General features: G+C 34.0%; 1 protein-coding gene and 1 long non-coding RNA gene across 6 annotated transcripts in view; one reads left to right on the top strand and one right to left on the bottom strand.

Moving 5' to 3' along the window:
- The window catches only part of LOC136026901 (uncharacterized), a 107,391-nt gene extending 99,842 nt beyond the window's left edge, over window positions 1-7,549 (top strand). Inside the window, exon 3 of the long non-coding RNA XR_010617436.1 lies at window positions 7,441-7,549. This is a non-coding gene — a long non-coding RNA (uncharacterized LOC136026901). The remainder of the gene's footprint in view (window positions 1-7,440) is intronic.
- The window catches only part of LOC136026899 (protein amalgam-like), a 214,682-nt gene that overhangs the window by 111,857 nt on the left and 85,549 nt on the right, over window positions 1-17,276 (bottom strand). For all 5 annotated transcript variants that reach the window (XM_065703722.1, XM_065703718.1, XM_065703721.1 and 2 more), the window contains one exon: window positions 14,222-14,340. In XM_065703722.1, the coding sequence (XP_065559794.1) occupies window positions 14,222-14,340 (119 nt within the window). The remainder of the gene's footprint in view (window positions 1-14,221; window positions 14,341-17,276) is intronic.

Consider the following 17,276-nt stretch of genomic DNA (forward strand, 5'->3'; position numbering starts at 1 on the left):
GTAACCTTGGGCTTGCTATTTTTGGGGCCAAAATAAGAGTAATAATGGGTCAATATATTTAAGCGCACAAATAGGGGGGTATAATATTGGAGCTACTAATTCCTCAAGACGTTATTACGCATACCTTGGTCTTATTCAATACTATAGCACACCTTTAACGGTACATTACACCTGATTAATACAAAATAGGTGAATGTTTACTTATATAAATATTTTCTTTGGTTTTTGCATAATGGGAGTTATTACACTTTAAGGGCCGCTAGTCAAGATGCAAACGAACGCGTTACATCAAAGTTTCTTTGGTTATTAAAAACCTACAAGGGCCGGTTTTTAAGACAATTCCTCAAGACGTTATTACGCTTACCTTGGTCTTATTCAATACCGTAGTACACCTGTAACGGTAAATTACACCTGATTAATACATAATAGGGGATTATTTACTTATATAAATATTTTCTTTGGTTTTGCAAAATGGGAGTTATTACACTTCAAGAGCCGCTAGTCAAGATGCAAACGTACGCGTTACATCAAAGTTTCTTTGGTTGTTAAAAAACCTACGAGGGCCGGAAAAAAAACATCAGGGGGCCCCCACCAAATCCGTAGTTCTTTGGTTGTTCCATAATAGGACTTGTTAGAGTTCAGGGGTCAATAGTCAGGATCCAAAAACTACATCGTAGTTTTTTCTTTGATTGCTTAGAAACCTACGAAGGCCGGGAAAAAGCTTCAGACCCTCCCCACAAAATTTTGATTTCTTTGATTTTTACGATATAGGACTTGTTAAAGTTCAGGGGTCAATGGTCAAGATGTAAACAGTACATCATAGTTTTTTCTTAGACTGATTAAAAAGAAACCGCGAGGGCCAAGGAAAACCTTCAGGGGCCACTAGTTAAGTTGCAAACGTACGCGTTACGTATTAGGGAGTGTTTTCTTCAAGGCATTCTTCAAGACATTTCAAGACGTTTTTAAGACTTTTTCTTCAAGACGTGTCAAGACACTTCAAGACAATTTCTAAGATATTTTCCATCAAGATGTTTTTCAAGACGTTTCACGACATTTCAAGACGTATTATATGACATCTTTCTTCAAGATATTTTTCAAGAAGTTTCAAGACTTTTTTTAAGACACTTTTTCTTTTCAAGAAGTTTTTCTTAAAAATATCTTAGCTTCTAAATTTTAGAAAATAAAATTTTAGAAAAACTTCTTCAGGCCTCTAAAGCAGCTCCTAAGTGTGACTGAGGCGGCCTTAAATATGGGGTGTTACGTAATGACGATGCATTCTTCGGATATAACATGATAATTTAAGTGATTTTTTTCTTCTTCAATGCATTTTTCTTCAAGATTTTATTTTCTTCAAGATTTTTTCCTCAGAGATCCTTTATAATCTGAAGTTTTTGGTCAACTTCAGGAATCAAAAGAGATCCCCCTTAAAGGAATGGAGTGCTCGACAGCTGAACCAAGAAATCTTGCGTAATATTTTGTTTCGGTGAATACTTTCTAATGGAAACATTTCGAAAAATCTATAGGTCGTGAGTTTTACTAGGTCTAGAATAATTAACATGCGGGGGAAAAATCAATTACTAGAAATTGGTTACATTTGACGTGCACCTGCTTGTTAAGTAATGCCTTAGAGAGGATTATCAGAAAATATTAGGGGTTGCTCTTAGCACATTTTTTAGTAATAGAGTCTTTTACTCTATTGGAACTTTGATGCGCTTTCAGACATGAAATAAAACCAAGAGTATCATTTTGGCACAAATATGGTACACCTTCATAAAAGATCAAAAGTCAATCTTTTCCTCTTCACTAAGCAGGGTTTTAATTTTATCTTAGAGACAACCTTGAACAAGCATACCTATACTTATAGACTACAAGATGCTTAAATTGCATTACTAAAATATATTAAAGTTTTGTCCTGGACCAAGACATATAAAGAATGAAGGCTTTTTGTACACACAGGTTTTATTCATAATAAGAAACGCCATTTTTCAACAAAAATAACTTTGTTAACTAAAAGTATCCATTTTTTATTTTAACAGCAGAAGCTTGCCATTTCATTGTTAGATATCAATGTTGCAATTGCAATTCTGCGAAAATATTCGTTTACACTAGAATCAATCGTTTAAGTTTAAAAAATAACCGATAACGTCCCTTCTGATGAGTCTTGGCAATTGAAGGCAGCGTGGCACAAAGAACCAGCCCGATATTCTGGTGCACATTATCACAACTTAGGGTTTTTCAACCTTTTTCCTCAAAAATGATTTTATAAACTAAAAATGACATTTGTTTGTATTTTAACACCAGAAACTTTCCATTTCAATGTTATATTGTGATGTTCCATAGCAATTCCCATCCTCTGACACTCAATGTATGACATACGGCACCCTCAGGCAAGCATTATCACATATGTAGCATTTTTGGGAATTTTCCTGCAAAAATATCCATTTGCACTAGAATTGACCGTTTAGACTTAATGAAAATGACCAGTAGCATTTCTTCTAATGACTCCAGGCAACTGAGGCCAGCACGGCAAAATATACCAGCCCGAAGACATTCTCTGACACATATCATCATACTTAAGGTTTTTTCAACCTTTCCCCCACAAAAATAACTTTATACACTATAAATGGCCATTGTTTTTATTTGAACAGTGTAAACTGGCCATTTTATGTTAGATTGCGATGTACCATGTCAATTCCCAGTCAGTGTCACTCAATGGCTGACAAACGGCACCTTCTGGCAGGCATTATCATGTATATGGAATTATTCGGACATTCTCTTACAAAAACATCCGTTTACACTAGAATCGATTGTTTAAACTTAATGAGAAATCCCCAATAGTATTTCTTCTGATGAATCCTGACAATTGAGGCCAGAGTGGCGAAACGTACCAGCCTAATGACACTCTGGCACACATTATCAAACCTAAGGATTTTTCAACCTTTTATTACAAAAAAAATTATATAAACTTGAAATAATCGTTGTTTTTATTTGAACGCCACCATTTTAATTATTTGAACTTGCCATTTAATTGCTAGACAGCGATGTTCCATGGCGATTCCCAGCCAGTGATGTTGAATGGCTGAAACAAGGAACCCTCTAGCAAGTTTAATAACACATATGGCATTTTTAGCATATTTTCCTGCAAAAATATCCGTTCACACTAGAATCAATCATTTAAACTTAATGAAAAGATCCCACTAACCTTTCCTCTGATGATCCCTGTCAATTGAGGCCAGCTCGGCCCCATGTAGCATCCCGATGACACCTTCTGGCGCACATTATCCCATATAAGGGTTTTTAAACCTTTTTCTCATAAAAATAACTTTACAAACTAAAACTGACCACTGTTTTAATCTGAACAACAGAAGCTTGCCATTTCATTGTTAGATTGCCACATTCCGTGGCAATTTACGCCACCATGACAATATGTTGTTTGCACATTGCATCCCTGTGATACATATTATCATTCCTAAAGAATTTCTTAGAAATTTTCATGATAAACATTGTGCTTTAATTCCATTGTTTCGTATTTTTCAAGTCACCCACTTGTGATACATCATGTATATTCACGCTTCCGTTGTAATCTTCATCTTCCCCATGGCATCCTTGTGATGCATATTATCATTCCTATGACATCTTAGTATTTTGCTGATTCCAGGATTTTGTATGCGGCTGCCCCCATGGTAATCTATGGTTGGTCATCCTCAATAGCTAGTTTATTGTGTGTTTTTGGGAATTATCATTTGTACATTGGAAGGATAAACACTCAAATCTTATTTTAAAAGGTGACAATAAAATAATTAAAGAATGTATGCGAACAAGATAAAGTTATCGTAGTATTTAATACTCTCAAAGATAAATATTTGAGCTATTAAGTAAGCATAAATAAATATCTTATTGGAAATGTATGCGTATGTTGTCATGACAGTCAGTTGTTCGGTTCCTTTGGAATACTGGAAAAATTCATATTTTTGACGGTGAATATCCGAGAGTAACATTTTCAGAGATGATAGCACGCAAAGAAAATGCTAGTCTTAAAATGTTACTTGATTACGAAGGCCAACTTCTTGCTACTGTTGCCGGTAACACATTTCCTGTTGATAAGTCTATTCACCATCTTTCTGGCATTAGCTTTTAGAAAGTGACAAGGAACAGACAAGCCTACTACAGGACCAACATCATAAAAGATAATGCATGTCTTATCCAGGTGCTGAAACTGCAACACATGTAAAAATAGTGTTGTAATAGACGGTGAAGCAGCAAGTAAAATAAAAAGGGCATTGTCAGACAATATCACCAAGGAATGCAACGATAAACTGATGAAAAAATCACCGGAAAACAGTATTAGTACCATCATGGAAAAAACGAAGATGAAATGTTTCAGGAATATGAGTGTTTATGATAAAGTTATCGTAGCATAGAATGCTTGTAAAGAGAAATATTTGAACTATGAAAGTAGCATAAATGGGGATCTTATTGGAAATTTATGCTTGCGTTTTCCTGCTAGTAAGTGATTAAATGCCTAAGTGCCCAAGAATTTCTACCATCGAAATGGTGGATATGCGAGACTATAATTTCCCGAGATGATAGTGCCCACAGAGAATGCAAATTACAAACTTTTAGTTGATAACGAAAGTAGCATTCAAAAGAAGAAACGAAGAAGACAAACCTACTACAGCACCAACTTCACAATGCATATCTTATCCAAGGTCCAAACAGACAAATGACACTCACGCACACACCTAAAGACATCCCAAATATGCACAACCACACACACTCCCACATATATACACACACACACATATATATACACAAACACACATACACACAACACACAAACACACGCAAACAAACATACACACACACACATACACACACAACCACATACACGCACACACACACACACACACACACACAGACACACACACACACACACACACACACACACACACACACACACACACACACACACACACACACACACACACACACACACACACACACACACACACACACACACGGACACACACACACAAAAAAAAACAAAAAAACAACTAAAATAAAAAAACAAAAAGACAAAAACTAAGAAAAAAGAAAAATACTGAAAAAAAGAAAGACTAAAAGAGAAAAAAATAAAAAAAAAACAAAAAAAGAAAAAATTAAAAAACCTAAATTAGGTAAAAAATTAAAAAAACTAAAAAGAAAAAAGAAAAACTAAAAAATCTAAAAAAAGAAAAAACTAAAAAAGAAAAAAACTAAAAAAGAAAAAAAACTCAAAAAGAAAAAAATAAAAAATGAAAAAACCAAAAAACAAAAGACTAAACAAAGAAAAAACTAAAAAAAAGAAAAAGAAAAAACTAAAAAAAAGAAAAAACTCAAAAAGAACTACACAGACGTCATATTCAATATAACGTCAGAAAATAATATAAAAAAATAAAAAAAAACTAAAAAAAGGAAAAAACTGAAAAAGATAAAAATCTATAAATGACTCCATGTTCGCAACGCGAAACCAGGCTTGCAGCTCATAGAGATAGTAAAAAAAGAGGGCGTGTCGCTCTATTAAAAAATCAATGCGTGTATAACTATCCTACAATCTCACCAAAAAGGGGACACCAGGAGGAAACACCAGAGCAACGCAAAACCAGGCTTGTGGCTCGAAGTGAAAGGGTAAGATTTGGAATGTCTGATTTGCGTTATCAATTTGATCCAAAAATGACATAGCGTTGGCCCTTGCGTCGTCCGGAATAGCCAAAACGTTGCTGCTTGGTCAAATAACTGCTCATTCCGCTTTGAAATTGTATCTGAATATGCAGTCTACAGAAACTCCCACTTGCAACATTTCCAAATCATCTGGAATGGGTAAAGTATTGCAGCAATGCACACTTATTGTTTGGGACGAGTGCACAATAGCACACAAAAAATTGCTCGAGGCTCTTGACCGATCATTGCAAGATTTGCAAGGAAATTCCAAACCCTTTGGCAGCACACTAACATTGCTTGCGGGAGATTTCAGGCAAACATTGCCTGTTATTCCTAGATCGACAACTGCATACGAAATGAATGCTTGCCTTAAACATTCTAATTTACGGGTATGCGTAAAGACATTAAAATTAACTATAAATATGCGTGTCTGATTGCAAAACGATCAGTCTACTGAAATATTTTCAGATCAATTACTGACAGACAGATGGACGGACAGACGGAGAGACAGACAGATGGACAGACGGGCAGACACTACATTTTTATATATATAGATGTTGTGGATAAACGTAGGATGAATTTCTCAGCATTTATGTTGATATTCCTCGATTCAACAACCTTATGGTTGAAAATATGTCCCTCCTAACTTTATAATATTGATTTCTGTGTCTTAAGGATAACGTTTTTTAATAATGCTTGTAAATTTATCTTTATTAAGAAACCTTGTATATACAAAAAATCCTTCATTCTTTAGATTTCTTTTTCTAGGATAAAACTGCAATTTATTCTACTAGCGCAACTTAAGCATTTTGTAGCCTATGTATATAGATATGATCGTTCAAGATTATCTCTAATATAAGTGCACAATTTGGAGTGGTGAAGAGAAAAAGATAGACTCCTGATCGTATATGAAGGTGTATCATATTCTAGCCACAATGATACTCTTGTTTTTATTTCACTTCTGATAGCGCATTCACGTTCAAATAGAGCATAAGGCTCTATTGCTAAAATTTGCTAAGATCCACCCCCAATATTATCTGATGGAAACACCATCTAGCGCATTACATAATAAGAAGGTCCATGTCAAATGTAACTAATTTCCGGTGACCGATTTTTCCCGCGTATGTCAATTATTCCAGGTATAGGACAACACGCTATCAATAGATTTTTCGAAACGTTTCTAATAGGAATATTCCCCGGAACATAATATTAGTGAAGCTTTCTTGGCCAACTATCTACCGCTCCATTCTGTCGAGGAGGAATCTCTTTCAATTTCTAAAGTGGACAGAAATGCCTAGATTTTAAAGGTTCCCCAAGGAAAAATCTTGAAGAAAATGAAATTTCGAAGAAAAAAAAATTTAAGAAGAAAAGATAACTTAAAGTATTATTTAACATACGCATTCTTCGTCATTACGTAACACCTCACGTGTGTGCCCTCCTCAGTTACAAGCGGATTGCCCATAGGGATTGAAGAAACAAGTCACGCGAGAATGCGTCATCCTTAAAACAGTTAAACATTTTGAAATGTTTATAAACATTTCAATTCGAGATATATATATATATATATATATATATATATATATATATATATATATATTACGATTGGTATGTTAAAAATATTCAGAAAAGACAGGATTCGTGGCATAATTGTTGCAACCACTCAGTCCTCGGCTTTTAAAAAGGGGGAGGGGAGCCTTTCCCTTTTATTTTAGCATCAATTTCATTTCATCTTTATTTCAGGTTTGTGTTTCACACTGTTTTTCTTGATGTGAAGGTATTTCTACCATGGTGTCATATTATCTCGAAGATATTTTTTGTTGTAAGTTTCTGTTTTTGTAAAATAAATGAGTATATGTTTGATATTTATTCATACTTCTGAAACTAGAAGGGGAATCATTAAAACTAGATATTAATACTGTTGCCTTAGGAGATTGAACAACGCTAGCGATGAAATCCAATGGAAGACATGGTTGACGGTTCTAAACTAGGAGGAGAAGTCGAATAATAAAACCTAAAAATTAGATTGTAGGCTTGACGAATTGAACAACGCTAGTGGTTGAAATCCAATTAAAGAACATGAAATCCCACAAACAAGATAGAAATCCACTAAGGATCTTAAAATCCAACATGTTGTTTTGCCAACAAATTGAAAATTCAATTCTGGCATGGGAATCCAGCATTTTGTTTTTCAACAAATTGAAAATTCAATAATGATCAGGGAATCCCAATAAGGTCTTTAATATTTATTTGGCCAATTTTCAGGAATTGAAATTGTGATTTTGTTGCTGATTTTGATACAATCAATTTATGTTGAATCTCTATCAATTTGTTTCTACAGTGTGTTAGATGCCACTTATGTCTTTCTCAAGGCAAATAGTTCTACAAATAATTGATTTCATATTTTGAAAAGAGAGTTTTGCTGTATCAACAAAAAGCTAATCAGCGAATCCAAATGCTAGGAAAGCACTTCTCAACAAAGTAGAGAATAACATAGTTTTCTATGCTCTGATTCATTTGATGCTTCATAACATGTGTAAAAATATTCGTGTTTTTGTAATCTTGCAAGCTGATTTTAATAAAATTTGAACCTTTTCTTGTAATTAAGTTTTGCTAGTCCGGTGAATTTACAAAAGATAATTGATATTCAACAATATATATATAAGTTTAAATTTAAGCTTATATATTTACAGAAATTATTCCGTATATGAAAGAGGTTGTCCACTCCGCAACGCCTCTCTCCTTACGCTAAAATTCGACCCTGTCACAACTCTACTTTTTAAAACAATAAAAAAAAAACTTTAGCGCAAAGAGCGAGGCGTTGCGGAGGGGACAACCTCTTTCATATACGGAGTAATTTCTGCTCGTTTTAAGTTTTAATATCGCTCCTTACTTGCAGTTAAAAAAAACTTTTTTTTTATATTTAATTTCTGAACGTTTTTTTATTAATGCATGTTTTGATTTTTGGCTCACCACACATGAATAACTAAAACGAAATTTGTATGTTTTTTGGCTCTCATAGCTTTCTCATAATTTTGATCGGATGATTTTGATAAAAAAAAGGGGTGGGGGAGGAGGCTTAGCCACCCTCCAACTTTTGGTTACTTCACATGCAAATAGATTATCTTCTTTTTTGTAAGAACATTTTTGTTAGTAATAAACATACGTACCTTACGAATCAACTTACGTAACGAACTTCTATATTTGTGTATTTATATCACGTATATGAGGGGGTTTACCCCCTCTTCAATACCTCGCTCTTTACAATATAGTATGAATTTTATCCCAAATCTTTAAGAATGGCCCCTGAATCACAAAGGCCGTAGAATAAATAGCTGGGATTACTAAAAATACTTTAGTGTAAAGAGTAAGGTATTGTGGAGGAGACGAACCCCTTATAAACGTAATATCTTATATCCGTTTTAAGCTTTAATACTATTCATTACTTCCAGGTGAAAATTGTATTTATTTATTTTCTCATTGTTTTCTTTAAATAATACTAGAAAATCCTGCGCCTCCTTCCTGTAAATTCTCTTCCCTCACTATAAACTTCTCAATGGAAAGATCCTCCCACGTAACCCCCTCCCCCGACCCACTCCCACCCTAACTCGAAAATGTCCTCCTGAAAAAGTTTGTACGCTTCATAATAACCATTGCTATTTGTAAACAGTGGTCAAAGTTTGTAACTTGCAGCCCTTCCCCGGGGATCTTGGGGGATTAAGCCGTCCCAAAAGACACATTTATTCGGTTTTCGACTAAGTTGAAGAGATTGGCTATCTCAAAATTTTGATCCGGTGATTCTGAGGAAAATATGTGCGTGGGAGGGGGCCTAGATGCCCCCCAATTTTTTGTTCACTTAAAAACGGCACTAGAACTTCTCATATCCGTTAGAATGAGCCCTCTGGCGACATTCTAGGACCACTGGGTCGATACGATCACCCCTGGGGAAAAAAACAAATAAACACGCATCCGTTATCTGTCTTCTGGGAAAAAAAAATACAAAAATCCATATTTTTGTAGATAGGAGCTTGAAACATGTACAGTAGGGTTCTCTGATATGCTGAATCTGAAAGTGTGATTTTTTAAGATTCTATTACTTTTAAGGGTTGTTTACCCCTATTTTCTAAAATAAGACAAATTTTCTCAGGCACGTAACTTTTGATGGGCAAGACTAATCTTGATGAATCTTATTTATTTCAAATCAGCATTAAAATGTAATTGTTTTGATGTAACTATTGGTGCCAAAAATTCCGTTTTTTAGAGTTTCGGTTACTATTGAGCCGGGTCGCTCCTTACTACAGTTCGTTACCACGAACTGTTTGATTATAGAGCAAATCTATCGAGGATGTCTTCAATAAAGAACAAGGAGCCAGATCAGATGCTACTCACTTCTATAAGCCAGTATCGAACACCGAATTATTTTCTTATTTCCATCTTTTTTAGTAAAATATCCAAATTTGGAAACAAAAAAACTTTGATTGCCACTAAATAAAAAACAGACCATTTTGAGAATAGGTGGTGGTGTCAGTTTTAATAAAAGGGATATTATTTATCAAACCAGTGAATAAAAACAATCCATACGGAATTGAAGTGGTACATCATTCAAATTTTGAGATTTCGATGCCTTCTTCGCCTTGTGCGTCTCATAAAGGCGTTCACATCGTATTAATGGCGGTTGATCCTGGCTAAAAGTCGAAAGATCCAAATGATATTTTACAAGTTCTCATTTCTAAGGTATTATATTTCTCATTCTAAGTTATTCTAGGGTATTGCTCATATGCTCATAGACTGGAATTGGTCTAATGATGTTCCACAGACTTGTCTCTATTAGTCGTTTGATTTTAAACTAAACTAGCTAATAGAAGTGTCATTAATTAAAAGAGGATAAATTGCTTTGTGCGAAAAATGTATTAGCCTTATCGAAGATCTGAGGGTATGCAAGATGTGGGCCTACTTAAATAGGAAATTAAAGAGACAATTGAAAACGGATTCTAAAAGAAACTAAGATGAAATAAGAAGAAGGTGAACAGAAAAAAGAAACAAGAAAATAATTAAGGCGAAGGACGAAGAAAACAAAGAGAAAGACAAATTTTAACCAAGCGTGTGTATATAAATAGCCAATGAAGAAAGGGGGTGGGGAGTTCTTGTGAATTAGAATTAGGGAGTTCAAATAATTAGAAACCATAAACCAGCCAAGAAAGGCCAAAGTGGGTATCCTGCCTAAGTAGCCTATCCCTGAATAGAAGGAGAATAAGGGATTTAGTACGTTCGATATTGATATTAATATGCCAGCTGGATCATAATCAAATATCGATAAATCGGTTAAGATAACAACTTCAAATAAATATCTGGATATACTAAGCTTGTATAATGGAGGTAACATATCAAATAAAGAGATATCAATTCAGACTTCTTATCATTTTCTTTTGCGCCAAAAATTCTGTAAAGTATTTTCCAAGCCCATTTTGAAAAAAAAAGCAAGCTATTTGTACAGAGGGTTTGATTTAACGTATTTTTATGACACAGTAACCTAATAAGAAACAAATATTTTTCAAAGGAACGTAAAGAGTAAGGTTACAACATAAACGAACAGAGATTACGCTATATTTGAAAAGAGCCACTGTCCCCCGAAACCCCTACTCTTTATGCTAAAGTTTCAACCTAATATTCAATGCTGCTTTTGCTCTAAGTACAATAAATAAAAAAAACAAGTTTTTTTAACTGAAAGTAAGGAGCGACATTAAAACTTAAAACGCACAGAAATTACTTCGTATATGAAAGGGGCTGCTTCCTCATCAGCGCCCCGCTCTTTACGCTAAAGTTTGACTCTTTCTCTCAATTCTTCTTTTTAAAACAGTAAAAAACTTTAGCGTAAAGAGCGGGGCGTTGATGAGGAAGCAGCCTCTTTCATATACGAAGTAATTTCTGTGCGTTTTAAGTTTTAATGTCGCTCCTTACTTTCAGTTAAAAAACTTGTTTTTTTTATTTAATTTCTGAATGTTTTTGAATCAATGCATGTTTTGATTTTGGCTCTCCCCAGAGGAATAATCAAAACGAAATTTGTATATTTTTTTTTTTTTTGGCTCAATGGCTTTCTCATAATTTTGATCGAATGATTTTGAGAAAAAAAGAGCGGGGGACGAAGCCTAGTTGCCCCCCGATTTTTTGGTTAATTAAAAAGGCAACTAGAACTTTTAATTTTTTACGAATCTTTTTATTGGTAAAAGATTTACGTAACTTATAAATTAGCTTACGTAAAGAACTTTTGTATTCTCATGTTTTTATTACATATATGAGGGGATTCTCCCCATCGTCAGTACCTCGCTCTTTACACTAAAGCTTAAATTTTATCCCAATTCATTAAGAATGACCCCCTGAATCACAAAAGCCGTAGAATAAGTAGTTGAAATTACTGAAAATACTTTAGCGTAAAGAGCGAGGTATTAGAAGGAGGTGAGCCCCTCATATGGGTAATAATTTCTGTTTGTTTTTAAGTTTTATTGCTGTTCCTTACTTCCAGCTGAAAAAGCTTTTTCACTTTTATTTTTTAATTGTTTTTTTTTTAATAATGCTAGTAAATCCTGCTCTCCCTTCATGGAAATTTTCTTCTCCCATTACAAATTCTCGAAGGAAAGTTCCCCCAGCATATCCCCCTCTTCTCAAACCCTCCCCCAAACCAAAAAAATCCTCCTGAAAACGCCTGTATACTTCCCAATAACCATTACTATATGTAAGCACAGGTCAAAGTTTGTAACTTGTTGCCCCTCCCACGGGGACTGTGAGGGAGTAAGTCGTCCCCAAAGACATAGTTATAAGGTTTTTCGACTACGTTGAATAAAATGGCTATCTCAGAATTTTGATCCGTTGACTTTGGGAAAATAATTAGCGTGGGAGGGGGCCTAGGTGCCCTCCAATTTTTTTGGTCACTTAAAAAGGGCACTAGAACTTTTCATTTCCGTTAGAATGAGCCCTCTTGCAACATTCTAGGACAACTGGGTCGATACGATCACCCCTGGGAAAAAGAAAAAAAAACAAACAAAAAAAAAAAAAACAAAAAAAAAAAATAAACACGCATCCGTGATCTGCCTTCTGGCAAAAAATGCAAAATTCCACATTTTTGTAGATAGGAGCTCGAAACTTCTACAGTAGGGTTCTCTGATACGCTGAATCTGATGGTGTGATTTTCGTTAAGATTCTATGACTTTTAGGGGGCGTTTCCCCCTATTTTCTAAAATAACGCAAATTTTCTCAGGCTCGTAACTTTTGATGGGTAAGACTAAACTTGATGAAACTTATATATTTAAAACCAGCATTAAAATGCGATTCTTTTGATGTAGCTATTGGTACCAAAATTCCATTTTTTAGAGTTTTGGTTACTATTGAGCCGGGTCGCTCCTTACTACAGTTCGTTACCACGAACTGTTTGATACAAGCTAAACTTCAGCGTTAATAATAGAAGGGAGAGCATTAATAATTATTCATTCTTCATATACAGAACAATTTGGGCCTGTTTCGTTTTTATGTTGCTCTTTAATTCAATTAAAAAATTAAAAATTATGATACAGTAACTTAATAAGAAACAATATTTTTAGTGCTACAATAAAGAGATCTTTACCCGGATCAAGTTTTGATTTGAGTTTTAATTACTTATTTTTAACTTTATCGTATATAGCACACACGTTTGCAAGCGTTTGCTAATATTGTTTATAAAGTATCTTTATTGTTACTATTATTACTAAATTTCAACCTTTGCATAATAATGCTTGAGAATTGAAAGTCACCCCAAACAAATATACATCCTAAAAATTAACTGAATTTAATAATTTAAATTTGGAAAAGAGATTTTTTCCAGTCACTGTGTCTAAATCTTTAAGGATGGAGTGGAAATAATTAAAAAAACCCTTTTTAATGCTTCCGCCCCTTCCATCTTTGTGCAGAAAAGTAGTCCAATTCGTTAGTAATACTAAATACATCTTCTATATGGTAACTCATCATTTTCTTTGTGTTTATGTGTATATTAACTAAGCAGTATGTTGCTTTATCCCGCAGCAATATGGCATGGTAGTTATTTCTGCTTACAGTTGTTATAAGCAGAGCTTTATGGGTAGTATGAGGAGTAGCTGGGTTTGAATGTGCCAATCCTAGTATTGTGCTGCATCGCTGTTTATTTTTCATCTCTTCCCTTCTTTTCCTCAGACAAATTGTTGAGTGTTGTACTTTATTTTCTTTTTTATCATTCAAACTGTGCTTTTTTTTATTTTGTTCATTTACGTTTTGTTCTTCCTTCCTTTATCCTCTTAAATCCTTCAGAATCAGTACTTGAATTCGTCCTCAGATTTTTTTTTCCCCGATGGCTGAATAATGTATCGCTTAAACAAAACAAGTAGCATAAACTTTTGCTAATTTTAGTTAAACATTAAAATGTATTCTTGCCATTGAACTAAATCTTCTTTACTTTTAATTACTGTGACTACATCGGTCATTTATAAGCGTTGAAATACCGGGAAAAGAGAGAAGCACTTACCTTGTGATCTCCTACATTTTGAACATTGCATGTAAAAGTGACATCTTTTCCAACTGATACAGTATAATTATCTCGAGAAGGAAGGAAACTTGGAAAGTTGAAAGTTTGGTGAAAACATTCTAAAATAAAGAAAATGAACTACAGTCCATTTCGCTGTTCTATAAAGGGAAATTAATCAAGGGAAAGATTACTCACTTTTAAAAAACATGTACACACTTTAAGATTTACACAAAATTCATATAGGCAGTCACATTCACACAAAGACACATGAACAGACACATTCTGAAATTTTAAAATGAAAAACAGTAGATTTCGCTCTTTAGAGAATAAAGGCAGACAAATAATGGTCGCTCTTACCAAACCTGTGAAAATTCTGAAGCTTCACATACCCATTCACATGAATATAAACATTTATACACTGACACATGAACAAACACATGTTAAAATAAAGAAAATGAATAACAGACGATGTCTCTATTTAGTTAATAAACGGAGGTACATCAAGAGAGAAATCAACTGCTCTTACCAAGCTTGTCAAATTCTAAAGTTTCACACTCACATGAACAGACATATCAGACAGTTCGTGGTAACAAACTACAGTAAAGAGCGACCCGGCTCAATAGTAACCGAAACTTTAAAAAACGGTATTTTGTTACCAATAGTTACATCAAAAGAATTGTATTTTAATGCTGAGAAAGAGTCAAACTTTAGCGTAAAGAGCGGGGTGTTGAGGAGGAAAAGCCCCTTTAATATACGGAGTAATTTCTGTTCGTTTTAAGTTTTAATGTTGCTCCTTATTTTCAGTTAAAAAGCTTGTTTTTCTGTTTAATTTACACACAGGAACATGCTGAAATAAAGAAAGTGACAAGCAGTCGATTTTTCTGTTAAAAGGAAATAGATGAAGGGGATGAATCTAAAGAAAATTTGCCCATTTTTACCAAATTTATACATATTCTTAAAATTCAAAGACGCATTAAATTGAACAGACCCATTAGGGAATCGAGGAGGTGAATAGCAGTTGAGTTTGCTATTTAAAAGCAAGACGTATCTTCTCCTACCAAACTTAGAGAAATTCTGATGTTTCATGTACATATTCACATTAACAGACACATTCATGCACAGATATATGAACAGGCATGTTTTGAACCAAAAAAAGTGAACAAAGGCCGATTTAACTGTTAAATTAATAAAGGGAGATCTATCAAGGGAAAAAATTTTTCACTCTTACCAAACTTTTAGAAATTCTGGAGATTCACAGACACATTCTAAAATATAGAGAAGGAACAGCAGAAGATTTTGCTGCATAGATAATAAAAGGAGATCTTTTGAGAGAAAAATAACCAAACTACTCTTACCAAGCTTGTGAAAAAATGAACATTTACAGATACATTCAAATGAACAGACACATTCTGAAATAAAGCAAGTGAACAGTACTTGCTTTGCCGTTTAGGTAACAAACGGAGATAAATCAACAGGAAAATTATTCACTCTCACCAGAATTGTACAAATTCTGAACATTCGCATGATAGAGACATATTTACTCACAGATAGATGAAGAGACATATTCAGACATGTAGAAAGTGAACAACAATCGATTTCAATGTTTAGATAGCAAAAGAAGATATACCGAGGGGAAAAATTTCGCCCCAAACAAACTAAAAAAACTTATTCATTCACATGAAAAGCAGAAACAAAGAAATTGAACAACATTTGCTCTACTTAGGAAAAAATGGGAGATACATCGAGAAAGAAATTAAATGCTTTTATCAAACATGAACAAATGGAGAAACTTGAAATTCCACGTACATATTTTGAAGTTCCATGTACACTTACACTTTCATATGAAAGGTAATCTTACACAGACACATGAAAAGAAACACATGAAAGAAACATGAAAAGAAATTTATTTAAATAAATAAATTGAACTACAGTTAATTTCGCTTTTTACATAAGATGGATAGATAAATAAATAGAAAGTTATTTGCTCTTACCAACCTTGAACAGATTCATCAAACAGTTCGTGGTAACGAACCAAGATCCGGCTCAATAGTAAACGAAATTTCAAAAAATGGGATTTTGATGCTAATAGATACATAAAAAGAATTGGATTTTTATGCTGATTAAAATATATAAGTTTCATCAAATTTAGTCTTACTTCTCAAAAGTTACGAGCCTGAGAAAATTTGTCTTATTTTGGAAAACAGGGGCAAAACCCCTCTGAAATTCATAGAATCTTCAAGAGAATCACACCATCGCATGCAGCGTATCAGAGAACCCTATTGTGGAATTTTCATGCTCCTAACTACAAAAATGTGGAATTTCGTATTTTTTGCCAGAAGACCGATCACGGGTGCATGTTTGTTTGTTTTTTGTTTTTTTTTCTAGGGGTAATCATATCGACCCAGTGGCCCTAAAATGTTACAATAGGGCTCTTTCTAACGAAAATTAAAAGTTCTAGTGTCCTTTTTATGCGATCAAAAATATTGGAGGGCATCTAGACCCCCTCCCACGCTCATTTTTTCCCGAAAGTCAACGGGTCAAAATTCTGAAATAGCCATATTGTTCAACATAGGTTATTGGGAAGTGTACAGACATTTCCAGGGGAATTTTTTGGTTGGGGGGAGTTGTTGAGAAGAGGTAGATATGTTGGGGGAACTTTTCCATGGAGGAATTTTTCATGGGGAAGAAAATTTCCATGAAGGTGGCGCAGGATTTTCTAGTATTATTTACAAAAAAAAAAAACATTGAAAAAATTAATATGAAGAGGTTTTTTAAACTGAAAGTAAGGAGCAGCATTAAAACTTAAAACGAACAGAAATTATTACGTATGCGAGGGGTTCGCCTCCTCCTAATACCTCACTCTTTACGCTCTTTACGTTTGTTTTAAGTTTTAATGTCGCTCCTTACTTTCAGTTAAAAAAAACTTGTTTTTTTTTTTTTAAATTTAATTTCTGAGCGTTTTTTAATTAATGTATGTTTTGATTTCGGCTCTCTGCACAGGAATACTTAGAACGGAATTTGTATATTTTCTTTTTTGGCTAAATGGCTTTTTCTT

The sequence above is a fragment of the Artemia franciscana genome, chromosome 5 (assembly GCF_032884065.1).
Source record: "Artemia franciscana chromosome 5, ASM3288406v1, whole genome shotgun sequence".
Classification (NCBI taxonomy): Eukaryota; Metazoa; Arthropoda; class Branchiopoda; order Anostraca; family Artemiidae; genus Artemia; species Artemia franciscana.